This window comes from Musca autumnalis, unplaced genomic scaffold, assembly GCF_047663935.1.
Source record: "Musca autumnalis isolate F117 unplaced genomic scaffold, ASM4766393v1 scaffold_4, whole genome shotgun sequence".
NCBI classification, from domain to species: domain Eukaryota; kingdom Metazoa; phylum Arthropoda; class Insecta; order Diptera; family Muscidae; genus Musca; species Musca autumnalis.
In genome coordinates, this window is record NW_027411977.1 from 63,780,216 (window position 1) to 63,805,618 (window position 25,403).

At 37.5% G+C, this 25,403-nt stretch overlaps 1 protein-coding gene across 1 annotated transcript in view; it reads left to right on the forward strand.

The window, feature by feature from the left end:
• Window positions 1–21,447, forward strand: part of LOC141400963 (uncharacterized) — a 40,014-nt gene extending 18,567 nt beyond the window's left edge. Inside the window, 2 exon segments of the mRNA XM_073980684.1 lie at window positions 16,707–16,829; window positions 20,267–21,447. Coding sequence (XP_073836785.1) covers window positions 16,707–16,829; window positions 20,267–21,313 — 1,170 coding nt within the window. The 3' untranslated portion in view covers window positions 21,314–21,447.
• The last annotated feature ends 3,956 nt before the right edge of the window (window positions 21,448–25,403 follow it).

Genomic DNA, 25,403 nt, shown 5'->3' on the forward strand with positions numbered 1-25,403 from the left:
TCAGGTGGAAAGTTTTATAACCCCAATGAAGACTTAATACCAAATTTCAGCCATTTCGGAGATATATTGAGGGCACAACCTTCAAAATCCCAGAAATCTGGAGGTACCGTTCTATGGGGGCTATACGAAGACGTGGACCTATACGGACAAATTTCAGGTGAAAAGTTTTATACCCACAACGAAGACAAAGTACCAAATTTCAGTCATTTCGGTGGGATATTGAGGCCACAACGTTCAAAATACCGAAAATCGGGAGGTACCATTCTATGGGGGCTATATGAAGACGTGGACCTATGCCGACAAATTTCAGATGGAATATTTTATACCCCCAACGAAGACTAAATACCAATTGTCAGTCATTTCGGTGAGATATTGAGGCTACAACTTTCAAAATACCGAATATCGGTAGGTACCGTTCTATGGGGGCTAAATGAAGTCGTGGACCTATGCGGACAGATTTCAGTTGTAAAGTTGCATGCGCCTAACGAAGACTTAATACCAAATTTTAGCCATTTCGGTGGTATAGTTTTGCATATGGCTTTGAATATGCAAATTTTATGCAGGTATTTAAAAATATGTCAAAATATGCACGATATGCAAGATATGCGAACATTTCAGGGCCTAATTCGTTTTATTTTGTAATAAAACGGGTTTCTGTCTAATCAGATTTTCTCTACGGCCATCCTAACCATATATGCATTTGCATAGGATTCCGCTGTCTAGTTATAAATGAGTAGCTTTAATATGTTAATTTTACTTGGCTTACTTGCACTGCTATTATTTTGCACACGAAAAAATCTTCCTGAGCAAAAAACTTTAATCGTGTTTCTTAATAGTTGCATATTTATGTAAAATATTTTAGCACGTGAGGTCTTGCACCTTATAAGCATTCGCCCGGTGCAGATAATTAAATTGCTTTAAGGATTTATAGCCTCATTATTGCAAATTTCGTACATAGCAATTCCGCACTGCTATTATTTTGCACGCAACTGTACACATCGCATATGTTCAACAAAAGGGTATTTTTGAGTAGAGATTAAAACTGTTGATACATACATACGTACAGCCGAAGTTCGATCGAACTTCCGTGCAACGATACTTATCTATAACGAAGTTGTTTTTAAGGCACAAGTGGAAATTCTCACACAAAATTATCTCTCTATAACGATTTTTCTCCAGAGCGTAGTAATTAGTCGATCCCCAAATGCTACATTAGAAGTTCGACTGGATTTACTCTGAAGACATGAAGTGTGACATAAGGGTATTTTTGACGAAAGAGTAGACAAAATAATGGGAGATTTTTACAGTGAGTGGAGTTGACGATTATATATCGTTTTTATAAGTAAAACATTTCAAAATTTTGAGTTACTACCTATTTGTTGAACAGGTGTATTTTTTTAATATAATGAATGGAGTTAAAATGTTTCAATCATTCCTTAAAAAAAAATTGAAGTTGCATATTTTTTAGCATAAAAAAAGTGGAAAGAATATTTTGTAAAAAACATACCAAATCATATATTATACCTTACTTTAAATTACTTCTTCTTACAACTATAACTTTAATATATTTACATAAATAACAAACATTGAGATGGTTCATTGACTATAAACAACACAATGAAATATAAACGAGACGACGAAGTAAAACATACAAGAAATTGCATCAACAACGACAACAACACTTTGCTACGGCATTGCACTTTGTAATTTGTCGACAGATAGGCAGCAAATTGAACGCATCAGAGAGCAATGATGTTTTTGTTTGTATTGTTGTTGGTTCGTAACAAATTCTAACAATAGTTACAATTAATGAATTGTGTCATCTACTTGTAAATTTGTTATAAATTAATATTAACACAAAACAATTTTCGCATAAAAACTGCACTAAAAAATTATAATGGTGGAATGAATGAGTCGCTGAATTATTTTGGCATGAATTATAAATTACAGAACTTTTTTGGTACGATTTCAAACGCATATTTAATTTAATGTGAGAATAATTAGGGTGAATTTGTTTTAACAAATGTTCTCAGGTTGTAGAATAAATTTTTTTATAGATAACTTCCAACAATAATAAAGTTTTTATTTTCCACAATAAATAATATTGTCAATTTATTAAGTAGACGTAATATAAAAGACTTAAGCAACAATCGTGATAATTTAATGACTCTCACTCTCTCATAGATATTCTTATGAAGATCGAGCATGATGCTTTACATTCAATGCTTTATTATGTTGGAAGTTCTGGAAATCGTAAAGCTAGGTTGCACAAAATAATTAATCCATTAAAGGCGTTAAAAGAGACTTTTCGTTTACAATTTATGTAAATGTATTTGATTTAACGATAGCATCAGAGCGTTAGCATAGCTGTTTTAAAAACTTAAGCTAGGAATGTGTTTAATTATTGACATTTCAAACGTCATATTCTCTCTGCTGAAAGAATGCATGTAGCAAGAATAAAGTACCCCAGTGGACATTAAGAAATTATAATGAAACATAACTATAAAAAAATCTTAGTATCAAGCTCCATACCAAACTAGATCATTCTATTGCTACAATTTTACTGTTATACGGAGTTATTTCAAATAAACAACAATTTCATTAATCTTCTTATGTACATATATACATACATATGTATATAACTATGTTTGCGATTCTTCATTGTTTTATTTTAATGCGATTTTATGTGAAGTTTAGTTTTTTTGTTTTTCTAAATCTCCTGTGTTATGGTAAATTAGAATTTTAAATTAGTAGCGAATGGATGAATTGTTGGCATTTCGCTGTGTATAACATACGTATGTGTATGGGTTTGTGGGGGATATGTAGTAACATTTGACGGAGGTTGTCTACGGTTTGTTAACATGGATTTGCATTCGAATTCATCGTTTGATTGAGAGAATAATATTCCTAGTTGCTTCGTTGAGACATAACAAAAGGTAGATGAAAATGCGTTTTTTTCTGTTTGTTTACTTTTTGTATTTGACGTGCTGTGAAGGTCATTACAGTAGACCAATTGAATTTTATATCAACAAAGGGATTATGCAGTTTATGCAGGGCGGTGGAATAAGTAATGATTAGACAGCGGAATCCTATGCAAATGCATATATGGTTAGGATGGTCGTAGAGAAAATCTAATTAGACAGAAACTCATTTTATTACAAAATAAACCGAATTAGGCCCAGAATTTTTTGCATATTTTGATATATTTTTACATATCTGCATAAAATGAACATATGCAAAACCATATGCAAAAATATATTCAAGGATTTGTGGTATAAATATTCCACCGAAATGGCTGAAATTTGGTATTAACTTTAAAACTGAAATCTGTCCGCATGGGTCTACGTCTTCATAAAGCCCCCATAGAACGGTACCTACCGATATTCGGTATTTTGAAAGTTGTAACCTCAATATCCCACCGAAATGATTGAAAATTATATATATAGGTCCACGTCTTCATATAGTCTCATAGAACGGTACCTCCCGATTTTCGGTTTTTTGAGGGTTGTGGTCTCAATATCCCACCGAATTGACTGAAATTTGGCATTTTGTCTTCGTTGTGGGTATAAATATTTCCACTTGAAATTAGCCGGTATAGGTCCACGTCTTCCTGTAGCCCCCATAGAACGGTACCTCCCGTTTTTCGGTATTTTGAAGGTTGTGGCCTCAATATCCCACCGAAATGATTGAAATTTGGCATTTTGTCTTCGTTGTGGGTATAAATATTTCCACCTGAAATTTATCGGTATAGGCCCACGTCTTCATGTAGCCCCCATAGAATGGTACCTCCCGGATTTTCGGTATTTTGAAGGTTGGGGTTTTACATTTCTCTTGTTTATTGACTTGTCTGAAGAGAATTTTAAACAGAAAAATTGTACATACAAACATTTTTGTACCTATTATTGATATATTTGTTGCATAAGAAAATATGTAAAATGCATAAAATTTTGCATATGCAAAAATGTATGCATTTTGCATAATTTTGCATATGTCATATGTTTCGATTGCTATGTAATCAGAAGCCAAAAATATGCCCAGTCCCAAAATTTGACATCAATCGGACCAAAAATAGGGGTTGCATAAAATTCCGCTGTCTAGTAATGATTGACGGGGGTTCAAAATGTTTGAGGGGGAGGAGGTATTCTTTAATGTTGGTGAAAACTCCAAACCTACCCTCCAATAACCCTTAATGAAAAGTTTCAAAACGTTTATGATATAAATAAATAATAAATAATACTTACTTACTTAGCTGGCCCATTACAGAACATTTGTTCCATAAGCCGAACTAAGAAAAGATCTCCAACTCTCTCTGTTTAGTGCTTCGCTTTCTGGAATAACGCGCCTTGTCATCTCTTCATCTACTTGTTTGCGCCACCTTTGGCCTGCAAATTCTGCGTGCACCACCATGTGGCCCGAATTTATACGCCTTTTTAGCGGGATCATCATCGCTCATTCTTATGATATGGCCTAGCCAACGCAATCGTTGCATCTCGATATGTTTATCTATACTGATGTCGTTGTATAGCAGATACAGCTCCTGGTTTATACGACGTCGATATTCACCATCAACGCAGATTGATCTGTAGATCTTTCGAAGAATTTTTCTTTCAAACACACCAAGCCCTGCCTTGTCTGCTTGCGCAAGTACCCAGGCTTCTGAACCATACATCAACACGGGTAGTATTAGTATTTTGTAAAGCGTTGTTTTTGTTTGACGAGATGTGACTTTATTCCTAAACTGCTTACTCAGCCCGAAGTAACATCTGTTGGTCAACACTATTCTTCATCGTATTTTACAACTGATGTTGTTGGTTGTGTTTACGGCGGTGCCGAGGTAGACGAAGTCCTTTACTACCTCAAAATTATAGGAACCAATGTCAACAGTTGGCCCGATCTCTATGGACGCATTGGACGACGACACCATTAACTTTGTCTTCTCGCCGTTTACCGCCAGACCCACTTTAGCAGATCCCCTTTCGACTTTTTATACCCTCAGCATTTATGTTAACGAGGGTATGTATATACACTTTCATACGGGCAAAATGTGTCTCATCGAAATAATGGTTTTAGACCCGAAGTATGTTTGGACGAAATGTGTTTCAGACAATTTGGGGTCCGTCCGTTTGTCTGTCTGTCTGGCTGGCTGGAGCGCACGATAACTCTCGAACGGATCAACCGATTCGGTCCAAAATGTGGCTTTCGTAATATTTTGCCCAAACTTAGTTTAATTTCGAAGATGGGCTATATCGGTCTACTCCTTCCGTTACCTCCCAAACAAAAGTTCGAAAATGTTCGGAAAATTTGTGCGCACGATAACTCTTGAAGGGAGTAACCGATTTGGTCCATACTTTGCACATCGTGAAAATTGTTCCATACTTAGATATGGTTTCAATATGGACTCAATCGGTCCACTCCTTCGGGTACCTCCCACACAAAATTTCGGAAAAGTTCAGTTTAAGGCCATCTCTCGAATCGCTTTGATTTTTGGTTTAGCAACTTGTATTCACTGGCCCCCATACGACGGTACAAGTTTCATTAGCGGCAAGTCCATACTTACTGAGAAGAAAAAAGCCTGAAAGTTGCAAAAAAACCCTATGACACCGTGTGAGGTGGTTGGAGCGCAAGATAACTCTAGAACGGATCTGCCGATTCGGTTCAAAATTTGGCCTTAGTAATATTTTGTCCAGACATAGTTTAAGTTCGAAGATAAGCCATATCGGTCCACTCCTTCAGGAACCTCCCCCACAAAAGTTCAAAAATGTTCGGATAAATTCTTCGTACGGTAACTCTTGAAGGGAGTGACCGAATTGGTCCATACTTTACACATCCTAATATATCTACCACATATAGATCAGGTTCAAATATGGACTATATTTGTCTACTCTATCCGGTACCTCCCACACAAAATTTCGCATATTTTTGTTGAAGCAACTTGCATTCGCTGCATCAATTACGATGGTAAAAGTTTTTTCAGGGGCAAGTCCATACTTCTTGAGCAAACAGCCCGAAGGGTGTAAAAACGCCCTCTGGCACCATATGTAGTGGCTGGAGATCCACTTCCATAATGGTCAATGTCGATCCATTCCTTTTAGTATCTCCTCCGCAAAACCTTTGATCTTTAATCCTAATCAACATTTTTGTCGGTTCAAACGCTCAACATTTTTAAAACCCCCTAAATACATACGTTTTTTGGGAAAAAATTGTTTCAATATACACAGGCTAAGGGTATGTCTCTGTCGGTAAAGCCGACTGATACTTTCTTACTTGTTCAAAGGTATCAGTTACACTTTTACCGATCGACCTATGATGTCAATGTCATCGGCATAAGCAAGTAACATACGGCTGTTTGTATATATTGTGTCACTTCTTTTCAATCTGCATATCTTGGGTCTTCTCCAGGATTTGCCACAGTGTAAATATCTGGTTAATGGTGGATTTGCCAGGTCTAAAGCCGCATTGGTATGGTCTAATTATTTCATTGACCATAGGCTTTAGTCGTTCGCACACTATCCCTGACACTATCTTGTAGGCAATAGGAAGAAGACTTATGCCCCTATAGTTAAAGCATACAGTCTTATCTCCTTTCTTGTGGACAGGACACAGGATGCTCAGATTCCAATCGTTGGGTACGCGTTCTTCTTGCCAGGTGGAGCTAACTAGCTGATGCATACACCAACTCGGCTGGTAGGCCATCAGCTCCTGCTGCCTTATTGTTCTTCAGCCGGTTTATTGCTGTCTTTACCTCATATTGGCCGGGTGGTATACATTCAATACCATCTTCTGGGATTGGATCTGTGGATACCAACATCGGATACCAACAGTTTGGAAAAATGCTCTTTGCATATCCTTAGCACACTATCTGTATCAGTTACCAGATTACCTTGCTGTTTTCTACAGGAGCATGTGCCTGTACCAAAGCCATGTTTCACTCTTTGGTAGAACTTTCGGACTTTATTCTGACTCCTGTACATCTCTATTTTTTCACACTCCCGTCTTTCCATTTCTCTCTTTTTCCTGCGGAAAAGACGTTTCTCCTCTCTCCGTTTCTCCCGATACCTCTCTCGTGCCCCATGCGTTGCTACTCATTGTAAAGTTGCCCTATATGCCGTATTTTTCTCTTCGGTAGCAGCCCGACACCACCATGGATTCCTTGGTTGAGGTGTCTGGTATCCAAGTATGGATTTTGCGGCTGTTTGCATGGAGTAGGCAATATTTTGCCATTGTGCTGATATGTTATTGGGACGAGGAATGCTTTCATTAAACAATTGGGCTAGTTCAGTGGAATATACTGTGGCTATCTGTTGTGTTTGCAGCCTACCGAAGTCCAACTTCCGCTTTTTATCTGTTCATGCTTTATTTGCAACGTTTAAACGGGTACGTACCTTTGCTGCAACAAGTTAGTGGTCCAAATCTATGTTTGCTCCTCGGAACGATCGTACATCCAACAACGTGATCAATTTGATTACTTGTTCTTTGATCTGGAGACAGCCAGTTGCCCTTATGAATATCGGGATGCTTAAATCTGGTACTGCTAACTACAATGTTTCTTGCAGCTGCAAAGTCTATCAGCCTCATACCATTTTCAGATGTTTCATTGTGGAGACTGAATTTCCCGACTGTTGGGCCAAAGATATTCTCCTTTCTAATTTTGGCATTAAAATCGCCTAGTATAATTTTAATGTCATGGGCAGGGCAACGTTCATAAGTTTCTTCTAAGCGCTCGTAAAATATATCTTTGGTCTGTTCGTCCTTGTCTTCAGTGGGAGCATGAGCGCAAATAAAGCTGATGTTGAAGAATTTTGCTTTTAATCGAATTGCAGCGAGTCTTTCATTCACTGGGGTGAAGCTGGTAACCAGATGTTTTAACCTCCGACCAACTATAAATCCGCAACCAAACTCATGCTTTGTGTCATGGCAGCTATAATGTAGTGTGCTACCTTTAAGTGTTGTTGTGACGCCTTTCCCAATCCATCGTATTTCCTGTATGGCAGTTATGTCGGCCTTGTACTTTTCAAGTACATCTGCCAATGCGTGAACTGCAGCTTCTCTATAAAGAGTGCGAACATTCCAGGTGCAGATTCGCAGATCATGGTCCTTAAAACGTTTGCGGGTTCAACTTTAGAGGGATTTGTTTTTCTTTCGTTTTTTCATAGTAGGCTGTTTTTTCTAGGGGAGGGTTACTAACCCGATGCCCAAACCCAAGTTTTTAACGTTATTATGGGTGAACGCGCGGCACATCTTAGCTCGCTACCTTTAAAGGGGTGTTAAAGGCAGCTCCCCAGGTGACACCACGGGGAGATCAGTGTCCACTTGAGATGAAAGAGGGACCAAGATAAATCCTGGGCTTTGGCATGTTAAAGCCGGTCAGGACCGTTCCTTGGTATCTTTCATCCCCTACATAATAAGAAACAAATGATAAATAATAAATTATAAAGAATGAATAATAAAAAACAAATAATAAATTATAAAAACTAAATAATAAATAATACATAATAAATAATAAACAATAAGTAATAATTAATAAATAATAAATAACAAATAATAATTAATAAATAATAAATAAATAATATATAATAAATAGTAAATAACAAATATTAACTAATGAATAATAAAATAAATTAATAAAAAATTGTGTATTTTTATAGTTGACCTTTGGACTGTTTAAACTTATGCTTTTTTGTTTGGCTTTAGGTCAGAATAATTAAAAAACATTTTTGATTTTGTTTTTTATTTACTTTTTTATTGTTCCAATATTTCGACTTTCCTCGAAAGTCATCATCAGGGATTTTTCACTTTTTGAAAGAAAAAACAAATAACAATTTTCTTGTAAATATATGAACATGAATATAAATATTGAGCGATAATTACATTTAATTTTGATTTGCAAAACAACGAACTATTCGACACATCTTCTTTCTGGCTTGAGTATTTTCCAACTAACTAAAGTTTTTTCTTATATTTCTCTACGGTGTTTCTGTAAATCTGTGCACAGTGTTCTGTGTCCATTTTATAATTGATTCGCTTCTCCACTGGCACATTAATTATATGAAGCATTTCCAGCATATATCTGCGTTTATAATTTCCTTCTTGAGTTAAAATTTCCACGTCCTTGAAATTCGGAGTATGCCCCGTAGTTGCACAATGTGCTGCAAGAGCAGTTTTCTGCTCCAGAGGTTTGTTCTTCGCTTTTTGGTCGGACTTATGACCACTTATCCTAGTTTTTAATTTCGTCTTAGTTGTGCCAACATATACCTTGGGGCATATGTTGGACGAGTCACCATTACATTTAATTTTATATACCACATTCGATTTTTCTTCAATTGGTACTTTTGTCTTTGTCCGACTGAAGAATATGTTGTTCGTATTATTGCTTTTGGGGGCCAATCGGTATTGCTCATTATTGTACATATTTGAATGTGAAAACCTTTCAGAGAATCCTGGGATGTATGTAAAACGTTTGTATATCTTTTCGACGTTTTGGTCTTTGTTGACAATACTCGGAGTGATTGCATGTTTGATCAATTCGTTGATCGTTCTGTTAGGGAAATCATTAAGTTTGAGAATCTGTCTTATTTTCTTTTTGTTTTTTGTATGATATTGTTTGTCACTAATATTTAATACCCTTTTTATGAAATTTGATGCGGTGTTAACTTTGATACTTCGGGGATGTTTTGAATAATAATTTATTAATCTGCCCGAAGCTGTTGGTTTCTGGTACCAATCCAGAAATAGCATGTTCCCTTGTCTATGTATAATAGAGTCAAGGTAGGGTAAACAATTGTCTGTTTCCCGCTCCATGGTGAACTGTATTTGTTTATTGAATATATTCAAGGACTTTAGAGTTATGTCAACTTGGTCTTTTTTTATTATACAAAATATATCGTCGACATATTTTGTTAAGTGTCTTGGTTTTATCGGCAATTTTTCCATGGTTTCATCCAACAGCTTTTCCATGATTATGTCCGAAATTATAGGTGAGATGGGTGAACCCATCGGCATTCCTTTCTGTTGTTCAAAAATCTTTTCTTCGTAGAGGAAATATCGTGAATCCTTAATACATAAGGTCAACATATCTATAAAAAGGTTTTGGGGGATCTGTGTATGTTCTCTTAAGATGTCCCATTTTTCTCTTATCGTGTTTATTGCCAGATTTACTGGCACACTAGGAAATAGAGACACCACATCAAAGGAGATTAAGATTTCGTCATTGTCTATGTATTGCCTATTGATTTTGGTTTTAAAATGTACAGCATCTTTAATGTTATATTTTGAATCTATAGTTAGGACATTTAATATTGTTGCCATATATTTGGATAGTTCATAAGTTGGAGAGTTCACAAATGAACATATTGGTCGAAGAGGAATGCCAGTTTTATGGATCTTGGGGAGTCCATATATTTTTGGTGGAACTGAGGTCCTATTTAATAATTTGTTTTTCTCCTGTTCAGTTATTGCTTTCAATTCAAATAATTTTGTTATCAATGAATTGCATTTTTCCTGCAATCCGTGTAAACTTAATAACTCTCATCAATGACCACATGAGAAACAATAAATTGGGAAAAAGAGATCGGTACATTCTAGACACAGTTGGTCAAACAAACAAATTTCTGAAAGAAAATTCACATATGTTGGTACTCAACGCTGATAAAGGAGGCAAGACGGTGGCCATGGAAAAAACTGATTATGAATCAAAAATGCACAAAATTCTTAGTGACATGTGTACATACAGAAGGTTAAGAAAGGATCCAACATCAGGATTGCAGGAAAAATGCAATTCATTGATAACAAAATTATTTGAATTGAAAGCAATAACTGAACAGGAGAAAAACAAATTATTAAATAGGACCTCAGTTCCACCAAAAATATATGGACTCCCCAAGATCCATAAAACTGGCATTCCTCTTCGACCAATATGTTCATTTGTGAACTCTCCAACTTATGAACTATCCAAATATATGGCAACAATATTAAATGTCCTAACTATAGATTCAAAATATAACATTAAAGATGCTGTACATTTTAAAACCAAAATCAATAGGCAATACATAGACAATGACGAAATCTTAATCTCCTTTGATGTGGTGTCTCTATTTCCTAGTGTGCCAGTAAATCTGGCAATAAACACGATAAGAGAAAAATGGGACATCTTAAGAGAACATACACAGATCCCCCAAAACCTTTTTATAGATATGTTGACCTTATGTATTAAGGATTCACGATATTTCCTCTACGAAGAAAAGATTTTTGAACAACAGAAAGGAATGCCGATGGGTTCACCCATCTCACCTATAATTTCGGACATAATCATGGAAAAGCTGTTGGATGAAACCATGGAAAAATTGCCGATAAAACCAAGACACTTAACAAAATATGTCGACGATATATTTTGTATAATAAAAAAAGACCAAGTTGACATAACTCTAAAGTCCTTGAATATATTCAATAAACAAATACAGTTCACCATGGAGCGGGAAACAGACAATTGTTTACCCTACCTTGACTCTATTATACATAGACAAGGGAACATGCTATTTCTGGATTGGTACCAGAAACCAACAGCTTCGGGCAGATTAATAAATTATTATTCAAAACATCCCCGAAGTATCAAAGTTAACACCGCATCAAATTTCATAAAAAGGGTATTAAATATTAGTGACAAACAATATCATACAAAAAACAAAAAGAAAATAAGACAGATTCTCAAACTTAATGATTTCCCTAACAGAACGATCAACGAATTGATCAAACATGCAATCACTCCGAGTATTGTCAACAAAGACCAAAACGTCGAAAAGATATACAAACGTTTTACATACATCCCAGGATTCTCTGAAAGGTTTTCACATTCAAATATGTACAATAATGAGCAATACCGATTGGCCCCCAAAAGCAATAATACGAACAACATATTCTTCAGTCGGACAAAGACAAAAGTACCAATTGAAGAAAAATCGAATGTGGTATATAAAATTAAATGTAATGGTGACTCGTCCAACATATGCCCCAAGGTATATGTTGGCACAACTAAGACGAAATTAAAAACTAGGATAAGTGGTCATAAGTCCGACCAAAAAGCGAAGAACAAACCTCTGGAGCAGAAAACTGCTCTTGCAGCACATTGTGCAACTACGGGGCATACTCCGAATTTCAAGGACGTGGAAATTTTAACTCAAGAAGGAAATTATAAACGCAGATATATGCTGGAAATGCTTCATATAATTAATGTGCCAGTGGAGAAGCGAATCAATTATAAAATGGACACAGAACACTGTGCACAGATTTACAGAAACACCGTAGAGAAATATAAGAAAAAACTTTAGTTAGTTGGAAAATACTCAAGCCAGAAAGAAGATGTGTCGAATAGTTCGTTGTTTTGCAAATCAAAATTAAATGTAATTATCGCTCAATATTTATATTCATGTTCATATATTTACAAGAAAATTGTTATTTGTTTTTTCTTTCAAAAAGTGAAAAATCCCTGATGATGACTTTCGAGGAAAGTCGAAATATTGGAACAATAAAAAAGTAAATAAAAAACAAAATCAAAAATGTTTTTTAATTATTCTGACCTAAAGCCAAACAAAAAAGCATAAGATTAATAAAAAATAATAATATTTCATAAATAATAATTTTATTATTCATTATTATAATTATTATTATTAATATCCAGGTTCCTAGGTGGAACATAGGACCACAACAAAATTTTTCCAATTATTTCTATTTAAAGCTAAAATTTTAATTTCATTCCATGATTTATTCGCCTTCCTCAGTTCTTCTAAAACTTGCCGTCTCCACGTTAGCAAAGGTCTACCTCTACGGCGGCTACCTTGCGGGTTCCACTCAAGGGCTTCTTTGGCAATATTTCCTTCTTGTTTCCTCAGTGTATGACCGATCCATCTCCATTTTCTTAGTCTGATTTCCTTCACTATTGGATTTTGGTTGCACCTTTCATAAAGAGATTGGTTTGTAATCACATTAGGCCAATGTATTCTCAAAAGTCTTCTTAAACATCTATTGACGAATGCCTGGAGTGAGTTCGCTATTCTTGAGGACATGTTCCATGTTTCGCATCCGTACAATAGGACCGATTTTACATTTGAGTTGAATAAACGTATTTTTGTACTACGTCTGATTTGCGATGATCTCCATATATTGTTGAGTGTTCCGAATGCTTGTTTTGCCTATCGCATGCGGTTATTTATATCTACTTCATTATTATAATAATATTTAAGTATTTATTATAAATAACTAATATTACTATTTAAAAAAATAAGAAAATAATATAAATTATACCCTTGGAAAATCCATTAGGTTAGGGTAGGTTAGGTTGAAAATAGGGGCGAGTAATCGCCACATGCCCTGGTGGACATACACATAAGCCATGAAGTAGGCCTGTTGTGCGCTCTAGACTTGGTTTTTGAAGAAGGGGATGTATTTTATTATAGGAACTCTGTTCCCTTAACAAAATCCCGTAATTGTTTCAGGTCGTCTACAATTACCTGATTACGATCTGGTATTGTGTCGTTCCCTAAAAACTGGGATCTGATGTTTGCATGCCCTGCATACGCTGTTGTCTGCACAATTAATTTTGTGCAGATGAGCTTGTAAACCCAGGTGACCTGTATGGACATCTGTAAGTCTACTCAACTCTGCCTTACCTAGCAGTAATAGGTTTTTAGTTTTTTCCTCATTTGGGCCTCCCCATAAGATTTTTGCGGTTTTCCCTAACTCCTCTCTATTCCATAGGGATAAGTGGGCATTTTTTGCCTAAGTTTTTAACTCTAGCCGAGACGCGTTTAGTGGCTTTTTTATACCCTCAGCCTTTAGGCTAAAGAGGGTATTTACACTTTGATATGACCAAAAATGTGTCTCATCGAAAAAATGGTTTTAGACCCCAAGTATGTTTGTACGATATCCGTTTCAGACAATTTTGAGTCGATCTAGCAATGTCCCTCCGTCTGTCTGTCTGTCCGTGTGTCTGGCTGGCTGGTGCGCACGATAACTCTCGAACGGATTAATCTATTCGGTTCAAATTTTGGGTACCGAAATATTTGTCCAGATTTGATTTAAGTTCGAAGATGGGCCATATCGGTCCACTCCTTCAGGTACCTCCCCCACAAAAGTTCAAAAATGTTCGGAAAAATTGTCCGCAGGATAAATCTTGAAGGGAGTAACCGAATAGAACCAAACTTTGCATATGGTAAAACTACCTCTAGGCATACATCAGGTTCGAATATGGATTATATCGGTCCACTTCTTCAGGTACCTCCCACACAAAATTTGAAATAAGTGCAGTTTAGTGACACCTGTCGAATCGTTATGAAATTTTTTGTAACAGGACGTTCGTGCGGCCCCCGTTACATCGGTGTAATTTTTTTCGAGGGCAAGTCCATAGTTCCCGTGATAATGGCGCATAACCTCAAAAACACGCTGCACTATGTCGCGAGTTCAAATAAACGTTGCCCAAATACAAAAGGAGTTGGCGTTGTCAGATGAATCTTGGTATAAATACTTATAGTTTACTGAAAATGTCGGGACTCAATCGGTCCACTCCTTCGGGTACTTCCCACACAAAATTTCGGTAAAGTTCAGTTTAGGGCCTGTTCAAGAATCGCTTTGATTTTTGTTGTAGCAACTTGCATCCACTACCCCCCATATAACGGTATAATCTTCATCAGGGGCAAGTCCATACTTCCTGAGAAAATAGCCTGAAAGGTACAAAAAAGACCTATAATACCGCGTGTAGTGGTTGGATCGCGAGATAAATCTCGAACGGATTTGCCGATTAGGTCCACAATTTGGTCTTTGTAATATTTTGTGCAAACTTAGTTTAAGTTCGAAGATAAGTAGCTTCGTTCTTCAGGTACCTCCCCCACAAAAGTTCAAAAATGTTCGGAAAAATTGTGCACACGATAACCCACTCCTTCGGGTCCCTCCCACACAAAATTTTGGATAAATTCACTTTAAAACCTGCTCTCGAATCACTTTGATGAAGCAACTTGCATTCGCTGTCTCAATAACAGCAGTAAAAGTTGTTTCAGGGGCAAGTCCATATTTCTTGAGAAAAGAGCTCGAAAGTTGTAAAAAATCCCTATGGCACCATATGTAGTGCCTGGAAGGCTCGAACCGAATATATTACCGAATATAGCTATATTATGTTTTTCGCAGGCTAGTGTGATAAAAAAAGCCCTATCTATCGATATCCCCGCAAATTTTTGAGCTTTAATCCTATCCATACCTTTGTCGGTACATGAGTTTTTTTTTTTTGCAAAACAAATATTTTATTCCATACAGGCTGAGGGTATATCTCTGTCGGCAAAGCCGACTGATACTTTTTTACTTGTTTTTTTTCTATTTCATTACCTCTATACCCCGCATGTCCCGGTACCCATATCATACGCACCGAGCCATGTTGAGAATAGCTCTTGATCGAATTTATACAATCCAAGACTGTTTGTGATTTTACTGTCTTCGATGTTATTACTTTGATTGCAGTTTTACTGTCCGTAAAGACGTTTACAGTAGTTGGTCTCGTGTTGGCATTAAGCCAGTTCAGACACTCTGTAATCGCTCGGATCTCCGCTTGATAGACTGTATTGTGATCCGGCAAACGAAGAGATATTTCGGTCTCTGGTTCTTCAATAAAAAGACCCAATGCCGTTCTCCCATCTAGCATGGAGCCGTCTGTATAACAACAGTTTCCAGTCGGCATTTGTGATAGAGTTCCGCCGATCAACGAGTCTCTGTCTGGAATTAATGCCTCGCATGAGTCAGCTTCAATTGTTTCAGGTATACGGTCCGATACAATGTTATCCATTGACACTCCGGTTGTTACCCGTAGAATGTTTTGATGGTATGTTACGTGGTCCTTACTGATCCACTCGTCCATCGCTTTAAGTCGCCGCTTCATGTCTTATCTGGATTTCTATTGGGTGTATATATAGAATAGTTTCTAATGCCCTCGTTGGTGTTGTCCTCATTGCGCCGCTTACACTTAAACACCACATTCGTTGGACTTTCTGTAGTATTTTAATATTACACTTTTTATCCATAGCTGTCCACAAGACTACTGAAGCGTATGTTAGAATAGGTCTAACTACGCTTTTGTATAGCCAGTGTGTCATCCTAGGATTAAGACCCCACTTGGAGCCTATAGCCCTTCTACAGGTTGACCAACATCTATAAGCTTTGTTAGCTCTCTCTTGAATATGGTCTTTCCATTTTAGTTTTCTATCCAGGATTACTACCAGATATTTACATTTGTTGGAAATATTTATTGTCTTGTTTAGGAAAACTGGTTCTTCAAAGTGTCACAGTTTTGTTTTCCTAGTGAACAGACATATGTATTTCCGTTTTTTCTGGGTTTACGTTAAGACCTCTTGGTCTAGCCCAGTTGTACGCTAGTTTTAGGGCTGATTCAGCTCTTCTGCATAGCATCCCTTATAATCGTCGAATTTAGTGAATTTCAATACAAAAATTACATCCCAACTTTTTAAACTCGCCTCATATTTATCATCTTTCGATGTGCTGCTTACGTCTACTTGTTGTTTTTGTTAACAATAAATTTATTACAACATCTTCTTGTTTATTGTTAATATGTTTCTCTTAGAATATTGCTTCATGTGCTGAGAACTAAAGACCTGACATTCAAGTGCGGAATAAACATAAAAAATTCATTATTTTTTTTGCGTTTTTCTCTTTTCTAGCAAATTGTTGGTTATATAGCTGGCGTTGATTATCCCACATATGATTCGGTGCCCAAAGGTTTATCATTCAAATGCCAAGGTCGTGCACCTGGATACTATGCGGATACAGAAACAAGATGTCAGGTAAGTGTTGTTGACAGTTTGTGTTTTCTAAATTCAGGAAAAACATTTTGAATTAAGACCAAAGCTTAGAAATAAGACGTAGGGGATGAATGATACCAAGCAACGGTCTTGACCGGCTTTAACATGGCAAAGCCCAGGATTTATCTTGGTCCCTCTTTCATCTCAAGTGGACACTGACCTCCCCGTGGTGTCACCTGGGGAACTGCCTTTAACACCCGTTAAAGGTAGTGAGCAAACATGTGCCGCGCGTTCACCCATAAGAACGTTAAAAACTTGCGTTTGGGCGTCGGGTTAGTAACCCTCCCCTAGAAAAAACATCCTACTATGAAAAAACGAAAGAAAAGAAAAACAAACCCTTCTAAAGTTGACGAACCCCGCAAACGTTTTAATGACCATGATCTGCGAATTTGCACCTGGAATGTTCGCACTCTTTATAGAGAAGGTGCAGTCTTCGCATTAGCAGACGTACTTGAAAAGTACAAGGCCGATATTACTGCCATACAGGAAATACGATGGATTGGTAAAGGCGTCACAACAACACCTAAAGGTGACGCACTGTATTATAGCTGCCATGACGTAAAGCATGAGTTTGGTTGCGGATTCATAGTTAGTCGGAGACTAAAACATCTGGTATCCAGCTTCACCCCAGTGAATGAAAGACTTGCTGCAATTCGAATAAAAGCTAAATTCTTCAACATCAGCTTTATTTGCGCTCATGCTCCCACTGAAGAAAAGGACGAACAGACCAAAGATATATTTTACGAGCGCTTAGAAGAAACATGTGACCGTTGCCCCGCCCATGAAATTAAAATTATACTAGGCGATTTTAATGCCAAAATTGGAAAGGATAATATCTTTGGCCCAACAGTCGGGAAATTCAGCCTCCACAGTGAAACATCTGACAATGGTATGAGGCTGATAGACTTTGCAGTTGCAAAAACATGGTAGTTAGCAGTACCAGATTTAATCATCTCGATATTCATAGGGGCACCTGGCTGTCTCCAGATCAAAGAACAAGTAATCAAATTGATCATGTTGTAATAGATGGAAGACATTCATTCAAATAAAGCACGAACAGACACAACGCGGAAGTTGGACATCGATAGGCTGCAAACACAACAGATAACCACAGCATATTCCACTCAACTAGCCCAATTGCTTAACGCGAGCACTCCTTGTTCCGATAACATAACAACACAATGGCAAAATATAGCCCACTCCATGCAAGCAGCTGCAAAATCCATACGTGGATTCCAGAGACCTCCACAAAGGAATTCATGGTATGACCAGGAGTGTCGTGCTGCTACCGAAGAGAAAAATGCGGCATATATAGCTACTTTACAATCAGTAGCAACGCGTAGCGCACGAGAGAGATATCGGGAGAAAAGGAGAGAAGAGAAACGTCTTTTCCGCAAGAAAAAGAGAGAAATGGAAAAGCGGGAGTGTGAAAAAATCGAGATGTACAGGAGCCAGAATGAAGTCCGAAAATTCTACCAAAGAGTGAAACATCAAACAGATGGCTTTGGTACAGACACATCCTCCTGTAGAGACCAGCAAGATAATCTGGTAACTGATACGGATAGCGTGCTCAGGATATGGAAGGAACATTTCTCCAATCTGCTGGTATCCAATAGTAGCGAAGACGATGATACCACAGATCCAATCCCAGAAGATGGTATAGAATGTATACCGCCCGGCCAAGATGAGGTAAAAACAGCAATCAACCGGCTGAAGAATAATAAAGCAGCAGGAGCCGATGGCTTACCAGCTGAGCTGTTTAAAACCGGAGGCGACGCGCTGATAAGGTGTATGCATCAGCTAGTTAGCACCATCTGGCAGGAAGAACGCGTACCCGACGATTGGAACCTGAGCATCCTATGTCCCGTCCACAAGAAAGGAGATAAGACTGTATGCTCAAACTATAGGGGCATAAGTCTTCTCCCTATTGCCTATAAGATAGTGTCAGGGATATTGAGCGAACGACTAAAGCCAATGGTCAACGAAATAATTGGACCATACCAATGTGGCTTTAGACCTGGCAAGTCCACCATTGACCAGATATTTACCTAGAGAAGACCCAAGAGATGCAGATCGACACATTTCACCTTTTTGTCGATTATAAAGCAGCATTCGACAGTCCCCTCCGATCAAAGGTATTCCACGCAATGTCTGAATTTGGTATCCCCGCAAAGCTCATCCGGCTTAGTAAGATGACTTTAACTGATACTAGGTCCTCAGTTAAAATTGGAAAGAACCTCTCCGAAGAATTTTGTACCAAAAGAGGTTTCAGACAAGGAGACAGCCTTTCGTGTGACCTATTCAACATTTCGCTGGAAAAGGTAATACGAGATGCAAATGTCAAAAGAAATGGCACAATTTACACCAACAGCCACATGTTACTTGCCTATGCTGATGACATAGACATCATGGGATGATCAGTAGAGGAAGTAACTGATACCTTTAGGAAGGTCGAAGCAGAATCTGCGAAAGTGGGTCTGGCGGTAAACGGGAGAAAAGACCAAATTGATGGTGTCGACGCGCAAAGCGTCCATAGAGCTCGGACCAACTGTGGAAGTTGGTACCTACAATTTTGAAGTAGTTAAAGACTTCGTCTACCTCTGCACTGCCATAAACACAACAAACAACATCAGTTGTAAAATAAGAAGAAGAATTGTATTGGCCAACAGATGCTACTATGGTCTAAGTAAGCAATTTAAAAACAAAGCCACATCTAGCTATATCAGCTATACAAAGACATGCATATAGTTAAACGTATCGAGATGCAACGATTGCGTTGGGTAGGCCATATCATGAGAATGAGCGATGATGAACCCGCTAAAAAGGCGTATGAATACATGCCACATGGCGGTGCACGCAGAATCGGCAGGCCTAAGCTTCGATGGAGCATACAAGAGGATGAAGAAATGAAAAGGCACGGTATTCCAAAAAGTCAAGCGAAAAACAGAGAGGAATGGAGATCTTTTCTTAGTTCGGTCTATGGAACAAATGTTCTGTAATGGGCCAACTAAGTAAGTAAGTTAGAAATAAGAAACAATTACTCCACCACATCCGAGCATGAATTAATAAACTTTAGCGATAGTAAAGTGTAAGCTTCATTAGTCGAGATGAACTTCTTACTTCTAAGTTGCATATTTAGGCCATAAAACGGCTTTTGCACCAAAGTTTTTTTTTTTTGCCGGGTTAACCTTCTCTATGAGGATTTATTTGACGTTTTCGCTATGGGATTGACAAACCCACTGGGTTAATTCGGTGAAGTGCAAACGTGGTATAATATACATTTTCATGTTATCATCTTCGTAATTGGATCTTTTAACACCTATACGATTCTATTCAATGTTTTTCTTTAATTTATTTTGCAATATTATTCGTCAATTTTAATGTTTTTCCATTTTGTCTTTTCCTTTTTCCCTCCTCAGATCTGGCATTGGTGTCTTCATTCCGGTCACCAATATTCATTTGTGTGCCCTAATGGCACTGTATTTAATCAGGCCGTTCGTGTTTGTGATTGGTGGTCCAATGTCAATTGTCCGGCCTCGGAACAATTGTACGAAAACAACGATGAACTCTATAGGACAACTGAAGCCAATAACAACAACAACAATGGTGGTGTTGACAACAGTATTTGATATAAGGCCCAAGAGCAGCAGCAACAGACGATGAACAGAGACAGTAGTAATAATGAAAATGAAGGAAATTTTAGGAGAAGGCAAGAGTTAAGACAAAGAAATGGAAATATAAATGAAAGAATGTTTAAAAATGACCAAGAAGCAGAACGAGGAAAAGAAGAAGAACCAAAACAACAGAGATTACAATTAGAATTAGTACCACCGCCACCAACTAGACATCATCAGCAGAGACAAAGAATTGCACCATTAAGAGCCAGTACCACAGCACCCAAATCATTTCCATTCAACCCACCGTCACCACCATCATCATCGTCATCCACAGCATTATCATCAATCACCACCACAACTCGTAATAATACCAAAAATAGTTTTAGAGGCCACATGAAATACTCACAAACAATCCAAAGTAGTCCTAATGCAATATTGGCCCATCATGCTAGCAGTAGTAGTAGCGCAAGCGGCAGCAGCAGTAGTAGTAGTATTAGTACAAATAGTAATAGTAGAAATGAGCTTTTCAATCGTAATCATGAAAAGATAAAATTCAATCACGAAAAACAGCAACGACAACAATTTCACACAAATGAACAGAAAAAACGTATCAAAGAATCTGATCATCATTCCCGACCCATCATGCAAAGGCAACGCCAACAATCCAAGTCGCAACATCAGCCACAAAAATTTGGCAGTGCGAATCCCACAAAGAAATCCTCAAATGCCAACGCCATCAACAACAACCAAGAATTGAAAGACTACAAAAGTAAAATCAAAAATAAATACAACATCGATTACGATCATTCATTGGATGAGGAATACGAAATCATTGAAGCCATTGAATGAATGAGCAAAGGGCATAAAGGCTATGATGATGATGTTTGTAATGATGGATGGATGGGTGACCACCACCATAATTAAGACGGCAAAAAAGGCATTGTCACTTAGAAAAAAAAAAAATGATAATGGTGCATAATGATAAAGTTGCCTGCCGGACACCAAACAAGCACCGAAATTTTGGCAGTGCAAAACATTTGACAGCATTCTTTTTAATTTACCAAACAAAGATCTACTCTTAATTGGAATGTGAAGTTGAGCAAATACGATTGAATTTTTTTTAGAAAACAAAATAATACTCGCTACATAATAAGTTAAACTAAGTAAGGAAATACTGGAAATACTACAAAATAATTTTATTCTCTATCGATTGGTTCCTCTTTCAAAAGAAATGAATTTCTGTTTCATTGTCTCTCTACGATTGGCCCCTAAATTTGTCTTTTATTTTTAAATTGTAGAAAAATTGTTTTTGTTGTTAAATTAGTTGTAATTATTATTTTTCGGTTTTTTATAAGCAATTTTTGTATCTTTTTTATATGTGATCAATAAAATTAAAAAAAAAATAATAATATTGAATATTTCGTGTAGCTGGGTATATCTATACTTTTATATAAGAGAGTTCAGTCCAGATCTGTAGTGCGATTCTCTAACTAATTTTTTTAATTACCGACAAAAATCGCTAAAATTAAAACGCAAAATTATGAATGAAAAGTTAAAAATAAAATTGACAACACTATTGCTAGCGGTAGAACTTTAAGACTGCTATTTATTAGTCGCTAACTTATCGAAAAACATCGTTAATTACAGAAATTATAAGCATTTTAATGTTACCGACATCTGTCGATAACTCAAAAAATGAGTTAGAAAATCGCACTACTGAACTTTGAAAATTATATGGCCTGATTCTTTAAGCCGATTCGAATTTAAATTCTTTCGAATTATTACCAAACTCCTGCTGATGTGGAATATGTTTGTTTGATTGAAAACAAAATTGAATTTTTGAAAAAAAAAATAAATAAAAACAAACTTTTGGTAGTAAAAGGTGATCCATTTAGAGGTTCCTACATTTTTTAAAGAAAAAACACAGAAAAATCAAATTGAATGGGGAATGTTTATTATCATTTGAAAGAATATCCGATAACATTTATTTTTTTTTCTCAGGCGGTCCATCCATTGAATCCAATTTTCAATGACTTGCTCATGCTTATCGACTGGTAACTGGCGAATGGCCCGTCTGATGTTTTCCCCCAAGACCGGAATTGAAGCGGCTTTATCCGCATACAATTCTGAGTTTACATATAATAATTGTTCCACAAACATCCCATACGGAACAAGGGGCACTTCTCTCATATCAATAAGTGCACCCCGATTCATATTAGCTCAATGATATGGGACCTACTGTTTATCGCTGAGTCCGAATGGCGTGTCTTAGGACACCACTTTTATAGAGAAGTTGTACATGGCTGAAATACTCAGGAAATGTCGCCAACATTACTGACAGGTATTTTACCACCGTTGAACATTTTGATGTTGACTGGACGGGGAATCGAACCCCCGACCTTCAGCGTGCAAGGCGGGTGTGGATACCTTTGCACCATAGTGGCATTTTACATATTGATTGATGCGATGTTTGGGAAGTGGCGCCGTTTTGTTGAAACAAAATGTCGCCGAGATTACAAGCTTCAATTTCAGACAAACAAAAAAAGTGCAAATTGAAACACCTTTTTTCACAATAAACTTATGTATTTAGGGGGTTTCAAAATTTTGGTCTCGTATGAACCGAATGTTGATTAGGATTAAAGTTCAAAAATTTTGCTGAAAAGGTACTTAAAGGAATGGACCGACATAGACCATGGGGGTGCCATAGGGTGTTTTTACACCCTTCGGGCTGTTTTCTCAAGAAGTATGGACTTGCCCCTGAAACAACTTTTACCATCGTAATTAAGGCAGCGAATGTAAGTTGCTTCAACAAAAATCAAAGTGATTCAAGAGCAGGTCTTAAAGTGAACTTATCCAAAATTTTGTGTGGGAGGTACGGGATGGATTGGACAAATATAGTCCATATTCCATATATCTGGTAGATATTATGAGAATGTGTAAAGTATGGACCAAATCGGTCACTCCCATCAAGAGATATCGTGCCCACAATTTTTCCGAATATTCTTGAACTTTTTTGGCGTAGGTACCTGAAGGAGAGGACCGATATGGCTTATCTACGAACTTAAACTATGTTTGGAAACAATATTACGAAGGCCACATTTTGGCCGGAACCGGCATTTCCGTTCTAGAATTATCTTGCGCTTCCACTCATAGGGTTTGTTTTTCAACTTTCAGGCTATTTTTTCAGGAAGTATGGACTTGCCCCTGAGGAAACTTGTACCTTCGTATAGGGGACAGTGAATACAAGATGGTACAACAAAAACCAAGGCGATTCGAGAGCAGGTCCTAAACTGAACTTTTCCGAAATTTTTGAAAGCCAAATTTTTGATCGAATCGGTTGATGCGTTCGAGAGTTATCGTGCGCTCCAGCCAGCCAGACAGACAGACAGACGGACGGACGGACATAGCTCAATCGACTCAAAATTGTCTAAAACACATTTCGTCCAAACATACTTGGGGTCTAAAACCATTATTTCGATGAGGCACATTTTGCCCGTATGCAAGTGTATATACCCTCGTTAGCATAAATGCTTAGGGTATAAAAAGCATCAGTCAGCTTTGCTGACAGAGATATACCCTCAGCCTGTGTATATTGAAACAATTTTTCCCCAAAAAATTTATGTATTTAGGGGGTTTTAAAAATTTTGGTTGTATAAAACGACAAAAATGTTGATAGGGATTAAAGATCAAAAGTTTTGCGGAGGAGATACTTAAAGGAATGAATCGACATTAACCATTATGGAAGTGGATCTCCAGCCACTACATACTCGTATGGTGCCATAGGGGGTTTTTACACTCTTCGGGCTGTTTGCTCAAGAAGTATGGACTTGCCCCTAAAAAAAACTTTTACCATCGTAAATGAGGCAGCGAATGCAAGTTGCTTCAACAAACATCAACGTGATTTGATTACAGGTCTTGAAGTGAACTTATCCGAAATTTTGTGTGGGAGGTAGTCCATATTTGAACCTGATCTATATCTGGTAGATATATTAGGATGTGTAAAATATGGACCAATTCGGCAACTCCCTTCAAGAGTTACCGTACGAACAATTTTTCCGAACATTTTTGAATTTTTGTGATGGAGGTACCTGAAGGAGTGGACCGATATGGCTTCTCTTCGAACTTGAACTAGTTTGGACAAAATATTACGAAGACCAAATTTTGGACCGAATCGGCAGATCCGTTCGAGAGTTATCTTGCGCTCCAACCACCTCACACGGTGTCACAGGGCTTTTTTGCAACTTTGGGGATATTTTCTCAGGAAGTGTGGACTTGCCCCTTATGAAGCTTGTACCGTCGTATAGGGGGAAGTGAATACAAGTTGCTAAAACAAAAATTAAAGCGATTCGAGAGCAGGTCCTAAACTGAACTTATCCCAAATTTTGTGTGGGAGGTACCCGAAAGGGTTGACCGCTTGAGTCCATATTGGAACCTCATCTAAGTCTGGTAGACATTTCACGATTTGCAAGGTATGGACAAAATCGGTTACTCCCTTCAAGAATTATCGTACGTACAAATTTTCCGAACATTTTCGAACTTTTGTGGGGGAGGTACCGGAAGGAGAGGACCGATATAGACCATCTTCGAACTTAAACTAAGTTTGGACAAAATATTACGAAAGCCAAATTTTGGATCGAATCGATTGATCCGTTCGAGAGTTATCGTGCGCTCCAGCCAGCCAGACAGACAGACGGACGGACATTGCTCAATCGCGTCGGGTTAGTAACCCTCCCCTAGAAAAAAGCAGCCTACTGTGAAAAAACGAAAGAAAAGAAAAACAAACCCCTCTAAAGTTGACGACCATCGCAAACGTTTTAAGGGCCATGATCTGCGAATCTGCACCTGGAATGTTCGCACTCTTTATAGAGAAGGTGCAGTTTACGCGCTGGCAGATGTACTTGAAAAGTACAAGGCCGATATAACTGCCATACCGAAATTA